Source organism: Pleurodeles waltl, chromosome 7 (genome assembly GCF_031143425.1).
Source record: "Pleurodeles waltl isolate 20211129_DDA chromosome 7, aPleWal1.hap1.20221129, whole genome shotgun sequence".
In the NCBI taxonomy this organism is placed as follows: Eukaryota; Metazoa; Chordata; class Amphibia; order Caudata; family Salamandridae; genus Pleurodeles; species Pleurodeles waltl.
Window position 1 is genome coordinate 157,604,919 of NC_090446.1, and position 12,080 is coordinate 157,616,998.

At 47.5% G+C, this 12,080-nt stretch overlaps 1 protein-coding gene across 1 annotated transcript in view; it reads right to left on the reverse strand.

Moving 5' to 3' along the window:
• The window catches only part of SLC9A8 (solute carrier family 9 member A8), a 567,556-nt gene that overhangs the window by 285,171 nt on the left and 270,305 nt on the right, over positions 1–12,080 (reverse strand). The window contains exon 6 of the mRNA XM_069243441.1: positions 4,539–4,640. Within this exon, the coding sequence (XP_069099542.1) occupies positions 4,539–4,640 (102 nt within the window). The remainder of the gene's footprint in view (positions 1–4,538; positions 4,641–12,080) is intronic.

Consider the following 12,080-nt stretch of genomic DNA (forward strand, 5'->3'; position numbering starts at 1 on the left):
GACATATCTACCAGCTTTAACAAGGTGTAATTACAAATATCTTCATAGTTACAACTGTTAAAACTCTATAACATCCCTTTGAGGGCCTAATAAGTAGTATAGTGCAAACCTATGCGGACAGTTGGTCAAAGTGGGCAATTAACATCAAACCCCTTGCCTAGTACATGGTTATCTGAGATTCTGTGTAACACAGTACCTGCCTACAGGCTTAGGCGCAGTTTAATAACAGTATACCCTTAGAAGCCAATTGTCCTTAACCATACTTCTGAAAGAAAATGTCAGGCCTACTGGCACTGTAACAGATTTTCATACAAAAACTGGTCAAATCTATGGAATCTGACATAAGTTTTCCCAAAGAATTAAGGTGGGCCATAGCCTTTACCAAAACCAACAAAGGCCCACTGAAGTACACATAAGCACAGAGCCATTGAGTGCAGTTATAACATTACAAAATTGTAATTGGTAAAAACAATATGCTACACCTCTCACATGGATCTAAGAATGATTATCACAGTGAAAAAGCTGCTCTCAAAGTTAGACAGTGGAGATGACCAATAGTAAAAGCGTTGCCTTTAGTCCTAATCTGTGAGTTTTCATGTAACAATCTACATGTCTACAGCCTGTAACACAAAATAATACCATTCCAGAGTTGAAGGCATACTGGCTTCAACAAATGCTTTTCAAAATAAGACAGGGTTACAGTATTTGTCGAAACCTTCTGATCAGACCTATGGTATCAGAAATAACTTTTACCTGTCAATTAATCAGGCCTGTATATATATATTATTTATTGTTTGGATAATAAAATCCATTACAATTTAAAAATCCATCACAAAAATAAAACCAATGACGGTCATTAATATAATACACAATAATAAGTTGTCCTTATAAATAGCAGTAAAAACATACCCACAAAGTCATTCACAGCACATCCCAAGAGTTACCAATGAACATAAGGGACTTCGGGAGTACATCAATTAAATAATAAACCCTCTACCCTTAAAGTGCAAGCATACCCTAATTCACTAACCCACTGACAACCCTAAGGCCCATGTTAAATGGTCAAAATAAAATTGTGAGTAATGCGCAATTTGGCCTGAACAAAGTGGGGCAAGAGCACGTTAACTCGTGCTCGCAGTGCCCCAAAGAAATTTGGCCAAGGCAGCCTTGATAAATTTGACTGCCAAAACATTTAGCATTGTATTCCTAGAGTCCAATAGCGCTATTATAGCCTGGCTACAGGAGCAGACCCCCAGTTCATTCCACTTAGTTCGCAGCAATCTTCTTCGCTCCTGAAGCAATGATGGACACAAGCAAACCACATGTTCAAGGGATTCCTCCCCTATACCACAACCCCCTACACGTGACTCCCTCCCCTGGAGCTAAATGCCAAGACGGAACATGTTTCAAGAAGCCACAGTCACCCATCCTCAATGCCATACCTTTTTCTGCCAGATGGATGGCATAGGTGCAAGAGAGATAGCCCAGGGGGAGGACCTGGGCAGAATGAGTTAATAACTGACCAGGCGTGCTTCAGGTTAACTACAAGAGCTCAGTAACTACGATAAGACCAGAGCTGAACACTCTTCTTAATCCCCAGATTAAATGCTGCTTGCGGAAGATTGGCAGCCCAGAGCCCATTGGCTTCGAGTAACTGTCTACATTTACCCAAAAAGCCGTGGTATGATCCTTTACTCTCCTGTGCACTTAATTCCCACCACAGTACTGACTGTAAAATGCCAGCCTTTGCCCTGCGCAATTTATGACAGAATTTCAAGAAAACCCCGGCACCCACAACTTGCTGGTCCAAAAGCTCAAGTTCCAGCCTCACCTGTGCAGGCGATGCAATTTGCGGTAGGCGGAGGACCCTCTTATAGATTCTCTAGACCAGCTGATTTAGTAGTCCAGTGCCAATGTCCATCATTGCTTCACGACCATATGACAGTGAGGGGATGATCTTTACACTCATAACCTTCAAAAGGGGAATCAAGATAGCCCCCCTCAATGTTCTAGATAAATTAGCAAAGGCAACCTGCAAGGCAAGCACTTTAGCTTCTGTCTCCTTCCTATGGACAATAAAGCTGCCTCTGGCATTAAGGGACACTCCCAGATATTTGTATGATGAATCAGAGGTCAGCTTATTAGTCTTATAAAAACAAATGATGCTCAACTGCCTTCTCATGCAAATTGACACCACTTTTCTCTTGAGCAGATTTACCCCGAGGCCATTCCCAGCTGTATAGGAGGCCAGTTTATCAAGCAGCCGCTGAAGGCCAACCCTCGTGTAACTGAGCATTGTCAGGCATCTGCATACAGAAGATGGCTTAATTGCAGGCCCCCAATTTTGGGGGAATATGAATTGAAAGAATCGAGGGCAGATGACAGGTTGGATATGTATAAATTAAACAATAAAGTGGCAAGAACACAACCTTGTTTTACGCCTTGAAGCGTTGAAATGTTTCTAGAGACGGAGTAACCGTCTACTAGTTTGATGCGAATCCAGGTGGCAGGTATGCAATTCAATAATAGCCCACAATAGCAAGGGAAGAATACCCCAACGTTGTAGTTTTGTCCAAAGAGCGTGCCTAACCACCCGATCAAATGCTGCCCTTAAATCGACGAAGCAGTAATGCATCACCGAGGTCGAAATTTGTGCCTTGTCTATCAAAATGGACAATGCTAAAAGATTCGTAGATGTACCAGCAGTGGCCGAAAACCCTGTTTGGGAAATGGGAATTTTGCCATTCTGGTCGACCCAGGATCAAAGATCCTCTAAAAGATGGCTAGCGTAATACTTGGCTTCATTATCGAGAAGAGCTATTAGCCTAAAATTACCTGGATCTGACCTTGAGCACCTTTATAAATTAGGTGGATAATGGCACCTGGCCACGAATCGGGAATCCTTGAAGAAAAAAGATATTGATCAAACAAGCTTGCAAAATGGTCCGCCCAAAAAGGGGCGTCCTGTTTGAACACAGCCTGCAGAATAATGTTGGTCCCAGGGGCACTGTTCCATCTTGCCCTATCAATAATACAGCAAAGACGCATTGGAGAAAAAACCTGACTACCAGGGCTGATGCAGCACGGCCAACCACCTGTAAATACTGGTTATCCTGAGGTGCAGTGCATTCCAGGTCACTAGCAGGAAAATGGTTTGTCAAGAAAATAACCCAATCATTCTCCGCAATGTTAGCAGAACCAGATTTCCACTGAATCCCTGTCAGGTCATTTACTAGGCTCCAAAACGTTTGTGGACTCCAATCTTTGCTTCCACTAAGGAGTTTTTCCCAGAACACATTTGAGCACCTCTGTTTTTCTAAAAAAAAAAAACCTGCCTTCTTGTACTCTTTCTGAGCCTCTCTAAGTTTAGTGGTCAGTACCTAAGAATAGGGGTGCTTCCTGAGTGTCCTGGAAGCCCTGTTCTGGGCTTTCTTTAAATTAAGCATCCCCTTAAGGGTCACAGTGGAGGGACGGGAAACTGTGTTGCGCTCGAGAATAAACTTGTCCCACTGCTCAACAAAAGTTCAATGGTCAGCATCAATTGGGCCCAAAATTGGCACACTCCTCCTTTATGATTGCTCCTAAAGAGGAGCTCAATCGGATGTGCTTCAGGGCCTCATAACACACACCGCCTCCCACCGACCATATCTTAGCGAGTAGGTCAAAGCTTAATCTCGTAACTACTATCTGGGGCGGAATCGCTCTCACTGCGAGAACAGATCCTAAAACCTTCTATAGAGGAAATAAATTTCATATTACAGAAGGTGTAATCTAGATATGAACAAGAACGCCCATCTGATCGTGTTCAACCAGGTGGTACATCTTGGTAGAAGTGGCCATTTAGGGCTTTAAACCTCATGCTATTCAAGAGTGTAACAACATTTTCTCCCAGGGCACCGTAAGGACAGTCCCTAAATCTTAGCTAATCCAAGAGACAATAATCATCCCCAAAATGGGGCCTGTAGCCTTTTGTAATTGGCTTGTCACTATAAAAACTCAGGTCTACTGTAGTTTAAGTTTTACCACAAGACCCCCATCAGGCGGGCAGTAATAAAATTACAGATGTATACAGATTTACAGATGGCAAAGCTCTTCTAAGCGGGTCTATCAAGGATTCTCAAAGTGCAATCTTCTATTTGTATGGTCCTTCAAAGAGGGAGGCCCTCTCACTTCGCTAGAGGGTTACCCCTTGGATGATCTAATGAGGCAGTTATCCCTTTGACCAACACGAAAAGCCTTGCCCCCAACAATTATATATATTAGAGATTCCATGTAGCAAAACCTCTCTCTTGACTATAACACATGCATTTCACAATAAACGAGTCAGGCCTACTGCCTTTGTCTTCATAAAAGAACCAATTTGAAGATTCAAGGGGCACATTAACAATTAGACAAGACATTTAAGGTCATTTGTACAAACATATTTTCTCTCAGACACATAATGGGCAAAACCTTTTGATACATCTCGCCCTTAGAGCTTTAGTTTGTGAAGATATTTAAATACATGATTTTATTTCTCAAGTTTTAATGTATCTTACCTGTCCCAAAAAAAATATCCCGCCTCCAACAACAGAAGCTGATATTGCAGTTCCAAATACAGCAAAGAGAGTAATAGAACCTATATTTTGAAAGAAGTTACCCTGTAAAGAAAAGCAAAACACATTGTGAGCCAATGGAATATAATAACATATCTGAATCAAGCATAATCTTGCACGTATGAGAGATTTTGCATCGCTAACATCTTGCCTACTCATTCTGGCTGCTTCTTTATCCACTTCAAACACAAAATAAGAACTCATCTATATTGCTGGACTGATTTCTGGTGTATACTCCAAGCAGCACACTGAAGCCTGCGCTGTGGGAATTCACCACCTACTTATGCATTATACATCTTCAGCACTTTGGGAAACGTCCATTCAGTGTTCTGTAACCCACACAAAACTGCAGTGACCTGCGTAAAGCAATAAAGTGCACCCTGGGGCTAATCCTATAAAATCTCTCTAAAACTAATTATTTATATTTCCTCAAACATTTTCCAATAACCTAAGGACCAAGTTTTGCACTTTATATACTATCTGAAAACCTTTAACCCCTTCCACACATCAGACGGCCAGATGTCTGATGCATGGTGGGCGTGGGCGTCGGACGGCTAGCGGCTGTCCTGGCACCCACCCACGGGGGAAGCTCTGGTGCTTCCCCAGTGGGCGCCCTTGTGCAAACCCCATTAGGGATGGCAATGGAAGTGCTTCCGGTGCCACCCCCCTTTGACAATCTGATGGCGTCTGCACACACGGTGAGCCTTTTCCTCTGGGGAGTGTTTTAGGCCAACCAAAGAGGCATCAGGGAAAGGAAAGGGTTTTCCTTTCCTCCAATGTCTCTTTGGCATGCATTCCTGCTGCACAATCGCAGATGGGGTCACGATCGTGCACTAGAAATGTCCACTGGACACCAGGGATTTTTTGGGAAAAAATAACTTATTGTTGAAGTGACCCTTCCAGCAAGGGTCGCTCCCCTTTGGGGAGCAAGTATTTTGCCCGTTTCGGCCCCCACTGGGGACAGATCACCTTTTTTTCACCCACCTGCCCCCAAAGGGGGGGACAGAAACCTGTAGACACCAGGGATTTCTATATGAGGATGGTTTTTCTGTTTGGGTAGCAGTCCCTTGGGCAATGGTGGCTTCCCTTTTGGGGGAGAATATTCTGGTCATTTCTGCCCCCCTTGGGGGAAGATCGGCATTATGATTTAGGTCCATCTGCCCCCAAGGTGGGCAGAAGCCACTAGATGTACAAGTTCCTCACCTTCGGTAACAATATATCTGGTAGAGACATATTCTAGTTGCAGATTCCTTACCTTAGAATTCCCCCCAGGAGTCAGACTGGATCCGGAGATTTTTCTTTGAGCAATACCCTTGCGCGTTGTTAGGTGGTGTCGGTCGACTCTGAGGACGTCATTGGCATTCGTAATCGCCTTGATGATGTCGGGAGTAGTACATAGATGCCGCCTCAGCGCAGTAACGTCAGTTTTTTTTCCCAACTTTCCACACCAAAGCGCAGAGCCGCAAAGAACACTGAAATGGGTGAGCCAGACCTAGGGCCCTGAATGGAGAAGCCCTGTCACTTGAAATCAGTTTGCAAGCGGGAAGGATGGGTGGGTTGGTAAGGAACCTGCAACTAGAATATGTCTCTACCAGATGTATCGTTACAGAAGGTAAGTAACTTGTACATTTGATAGAGACTTCTATTTGCAGATTCTTTACCTTAGAATAGCTACCCAAGCAATGCCATCCTCGGAGTTGGGCTGCAATCCAAGATCATACTGGAAAGTCCTGGCGGACCGAACGACCGAAGTAGCCGCCCCTGACTGTTCAGGCAGTAATGTTTAGTAAAGGTGTGCAGGGATGCCCACGTTGCTGCCTGGAAGATATTCAGGACAGGAACTCTGCGTGCTAATGCTGCGAAAGCAGCAGATGCTCTAGTGGAACGAGCACGCAAGCCCTCAGGGGGTTGCTTCTCTGCCAAAGTGTAGCACATCTTGGTGCAAAAAGGAACCATCGCGAGATGGTACGTTTTCGCACCGCCTTCCCTTTCTTCAGACCTACATATCCAACAAAGAGTTGATCATCTACCTGGAAATCTTTAGTACGATTAAGGTAGAACGCCAACGTTATTTTTTGATCCAGGCAGTGGAGTCTCTCCTCATGAGAAGGACGTGAAGGTGCATAAAGAGTAGGTAAAGTGATGGACTGGCCTACATGAAAAGATGTAACTACCTTGGGAAGGCATGACGCCCTAGTGCGTAACAGCACTTTGTCAGGGTGCACAGACAAAAATGGAGGCTTAGAAGTTAGCACCTGAGGCTCACTCACTCTGGGAGCAGTGCCCTAGTGCGTAACAGCACTTTGTCAGGGTGCACAGACAAAAATGGAGGCTTAGAAGATAGAACCTGAAGCTCAATAACTCAAGCAGAAGTGATGGCAACAAAAAAGAGTTTTGAAAGTAAGGTGAAGTAAGGGACAATTATGCAATGGCTCAAAGGCAGCACACATCAAGTAAGTAAGGACAAGACTGAACTAAAGAACCTCAGTTAGAGGAGCAGAGTGGGGATCAACAGATTTGTTGGAACACCATGCCACAAATTTATGCTGACAGGGGTATACCGTTTAGGTGGAGGGACACCTGGCTGCCAAGATTACATCACAGACTTCGGGTGGAAGGACAAAAGCCGTCAACTGCTGCCGCTCAATCACCACAAATGAAGGCGCAGATTGGACAGGTTCGGGTGGAGAACCGTCCCCTGTTTCTCTGACAGAAGATCCTCCTAAAGGGGCAGTCTGAGTGGAGGATCGGTGGCCATGCTCAGTAGCTCTGGATACCATACTTTCCATGCCCAGTCCGTAGCCACCAAGATTTCTTGGTTCCGGTCATTCTTGATCTTCTTGAGAACTCTGGACAGAAGTGGTATAGGCATAAAGGTGTAAAGGAGGCTCGAGGTCCACTTGAGGCGAAAAGCCTTGCCGAGCGAGTGACGCCTTGGAAATTCCAACACGCAAAACAGCTGACATTGAGCATTCTCTGCAGAGGCAACAGATCTAACCAAGCTTCTCACCACTGCTGAACGAGACCTTGCGTCACCTCCGGATGGAAACGCCATTTGTGATCGGCTATGCATCGACGGCTGAGTTTGTCTACTCTGGCATTCAGCAAACCCGCCTGATGTTGAACCACCAGGGTGATGTCCTGATGTGGCAGCCATTTCCAGAGGCATAGCGCCTCCTGACAAGGTCCAGGACCCTACTCCACCCTGTTTGTTGCAGTACCACATGGCAGTAGTTATTTCCGTGAACATCTGCATCACTTTCCCCTTTGAGAGAGGGAAGAAATGCTTTCAATCCAAGCCTGATTGCCCAGAGCTCCAAAAGACTGATATGGAGTCCAGACTCCACTGGAGACCAGAGGCCTCTGATCTTCTCCTCTCCCAAGTGGCCTCCCCATCGTAGAAGTGACACGTCTGTCACTATGGATGATATGGTTGGGGAAGGGAGAGGGCTCTGCCGTTGACCCAATGTTGAATCGAAAGCCACCACTGCAGGTCTTTCGCAGTCCCCTCTGAGATCTGGACCATGTCGGAGAGATTTTCCTGATGCAGTCCCCAGTGGAACTTCAAGTCCCACTGCAGAGCCCGCATATGCCATCTGGCATGTGTCACTAGCAGGATGCAGGAGGCCATAAGGCCCAGCAGCCTCAGAGTCATTGTCACCGAAACCCAAGATAGAGGCTGAAAGATCAGAATCACAGCCTGAATATCCTGGACTCAATGTTCAGGAGGATAGACCCGAAACTGCACTGTGTCCAGAACAGATCAGATGAAAGGGGGCGTGTCTGAGAGGGAGTCAGGTGTGACTTCGGCAGGTTTATAGTGTACCCCAGCATGTGCAGGAGGTTCGCCGTAGTCTGAAGGTGGGAGATGACTTTTTGGGGCGAGTCCACCTTAAACAGCCAGTTGTCAAGGTAGGGGAAGACTGAAACCCCCAACCTGCGCAGATGAGCTGCAACCACCGCCATCGCTTTTGTGAACACCTGAGGGGCTCTGATAAGGCCAAAGGGGAGCACAGTAAATTGAAAGTGCTTGTGACCTTCAGCAAATCGTAGGTAACATCTGTGGACAGGCAAGACTGGGATATGTAAATAAGCGCCATGCAAGCCCAACGCTACTATCCAGTCTCATGGGTCCAAGGCAGACAGAACCTGAGCCAAAGTGAGCATTTTGAATTTCTCCTTCTTGAGGAAGAGATCGAGGACTCAAAGGTCTAGAATAGGACATACGCCCTTGTCTTTTTTGGGCACCAAAAAGTAGAGGGAATAACAACCACAACCACTTCTGGTGCAGACAGCCACGACTTCCTGGTGGAGAAATGCCAAATGAACCTCCGGTATACGGCTGAATGATGGAGGCATGCCTGGTGGGGCCGTCTCGAAGGAGAGGGAGTACCCCCTCTGAACGGTCTGCAAAACCCACCTGTACGTAGTGATGGATTCCCAGTGGGGCAGGTGATGGCGAATCCTGCCGCCAACTGGTACGGAGTGGGAGGACAGACTCAGAGGGTTTGGAGGCAGAGGCAGGGCAGACCTCTGATTCCCTGTCCCATGGCCACGTGAGTTTCCGTGTCCCCGGCCAGGCTTGGGTGGAACCGCATGTGTGGCACAGTGGCTGGGAAAGGGACGAGACAGGGAGCTCCTTCCGTGGCCACGAAAGGGGCCGAAAGGCAGACTCTGTTGGGGATGAAGGGCAGTCGAAAGGCCGAGGGACCGAGCCTTAGCCAAGTAGTCCTTGAACCTCTCAAGCTAAGAGTCTGCCTTGTCTCCAAGGAGACGGGAGCCATCAAGGGCATGTCCATAAGGATCTGTTGTGCATCCCCTGAGAAACCAGATGTTCTAAACCAGGTGCGGCGCCTCAAGGCCACCGTCATCGCAACTGATCTACCCAGAGAGTCAGTCATGTCCAGCCCACATTGGATAGTGACTTTGCTGCGTCCCTCCCATCGGTAACAGCTTGGGAGCCAATAGCACGGGCCACCCTTGGTTTCTGTGGCAAAACTTGCATGACTGTATCCCACAGAGAGCGAGTATAACGGCCCAAAAGGCATGTGGTGTTCACTGACCACCACGCTAGACTGGAGGAAGAGAACATCTTCTTTCCAAATTGGTCCAGTCTTTTTGATTCCCAATCCGGAGGGGTGGAAGGGAATGCGCCAGAGGATGAGGATGCCTGGATAACAAGGCTCTCAGGCGTGGGGTGTTGGGACAGGAACTTAGGGTCGTTCAGGGTGGGCCGATGGCAGAATGCGATTGTCCTGTTCACAGGAGACCCTGTGTTGGGTCTGGACCAAGTACCCAAAAGGACAGCAGTGAGGGCTTCACTGAATTGAAGGAGAGGCTCAGAGGTGGAAGCCCCTGGTTGAAGCACCTCCGTCAGGAGATTAGACCTGTCCTGAACAGAAGGCAGCTCAAGGCCGAGGACCTCAGCCACCATACTGACCACCATGGAATAAGTAGCTCCCTCCACGGTAGGAGGAGACAGTATGCCAGTGTCTGGAGAGGTATTCAGATCACTGGCCTCGCCCAACTCCTGTGCCCAGTCCATGTCAGGATCATCTTGGTATTCATAAGGGTCCAGGGACCCCTCCATTCCTTCCCTGTATTCATAATCTTAAGAATAAGGGTCAGAATGCAACCTGTAGTGAACAGACCCCATTGAAGAAGGCGGCGGCATCGTCTGACGCTGTTCTGACTCTGAGTCATTGGGGATCAGCATTGGGTCGACTTCGACAGTGGGCACCACCGATGTTGCGAGCGTCGACAGGCGAACCGGCGCCGGGGAAGGTCTTGATGGTACGACTGGCGTCAGTACGGATCCGGAGGGGACCTTGGAGGCTGGAGCCGCCAGCGCAGAACCAGAAGGCCATCCAACCAAACCCCTTGGGCCCAAAGGCACCGTAGCGGGGTCAGATTACCCAAAAATGAGGCGCATGGCCCCACAGAATTCCTTTAATTGGGCCTTTCCTCTAAAAAGGGGTCGCTGTAGCTCCTGGAAACTCGGAGAGGCGCAGAGCGGACCCAAAAGCAGGCTGCGAAGACAAAGGCCTAGAGCATCGACACTCCTCCCGCGTCCCATCAGCCGAGTGATGGGGTGAAGTCGAAGGATGGTGAGACTTCTTCGACTTCTTTTTCTTACCTTGACCCAAAGACTTAGAGGATGACGAGTGGTGGTGGCTCTGTGAATGGTATTGAGACCTTCCTCTCGAGCAAGACTGGGACCGATGCAGAATTGAGCGCCAGGCCACGATAAGCTTGAGGGACTCTCTCAAGGCCTTCAGGTGCACGGCCCGGCACTTGGAGCACGGTTTTTAGTAATGGTCCCGCTCCAGACACCACAACCAGACAAGATGTGGATCCGTCACCAACATTGTGCAGTGACAGTCCTCGCAAGGTTTGAATCCGGTCTTCAGGGACATCTCGACGCACCAAAACTTCATCAAAAATACCAAAAAAAAATCAAAGCAGTCAAAAGATTACTAGGGTTAGCTCTCTCTGGATCAGCGTGGCGTTCGAAGAAAAGAACTGACGTCACTGTACTGAGGCGGCGTCTATCTACTACACCCGACGTCATCACGGCGACTGATGCCACCTAACAATGCGCAAGGGTAATGCTCAAAGAAAAATCTCCGGATCCAGTCTGACGCCTGGGGGAAATTCTAAGGTAAGTGATCTGCAACTTAAAGTCCCTACTGATACCAGGGATTTCTTTATACTACTGATATTTGTGTTTCGGAAGCGGCTCCTTGGGTAAGGGTTGCTCCCCCTTTGGGGGAGAATGGTTTGGCCATTTCTGCCCCCCTTAGGGGCAGATCGGTCATTCTGATATAGGCCCATCTGCCCCAAGGGGGGGGGAGGGGGGGGCAGAAGCCCACTAGACACCAGGGATTTCTTTATGATGTTGGTTTTTGTGTTTAGGGAGTGGCCCCTTGCGCAAGGGTCGCTTCCCTTTTGGGGGAGAATATTTTGGCCTTTTCTACCCCCCTTGGATCAGGTCAGACATCTTTTTAGGCACATCTGCCCCCAACAGGGGCAGAAACTGCTAGGCCACTACGGATTCAAATTCTGCCCATGTTGGGGAGTGGCCCCTTGGGCAAGGGTTGCCCCCTTTTAGGGGTCAATTATTTTGCCCGTTTCTGCCCCCACCACCCGCTCACCTTGGGGGCAGAACAACCATTTTTTTAGGCCATTCATTCCCCAAGGAGTGCAGAAAACCACTAGCCACCAGGGAAAGTCTCTGAATATTCGGTGGCGGAGTGTGTGTGAACTGGCGCATAATTTGCATTTATTATCATAATGTTTTATTTTTCCTTTTTATTTTTGTGCAAAGCTTTTGATTCCTTTGCTGTGACTTTGCTTGCGGATCCGGCACTGGTAGATCTGCAGTTTGCACAACTGCATGTGTTTGGTAAGAAAAACTTTTGTTTACTGCTTACTCCAAAAGAGTATCCTTGCCATGCATTAATGTGTTTTTTGTAAATGGTATAA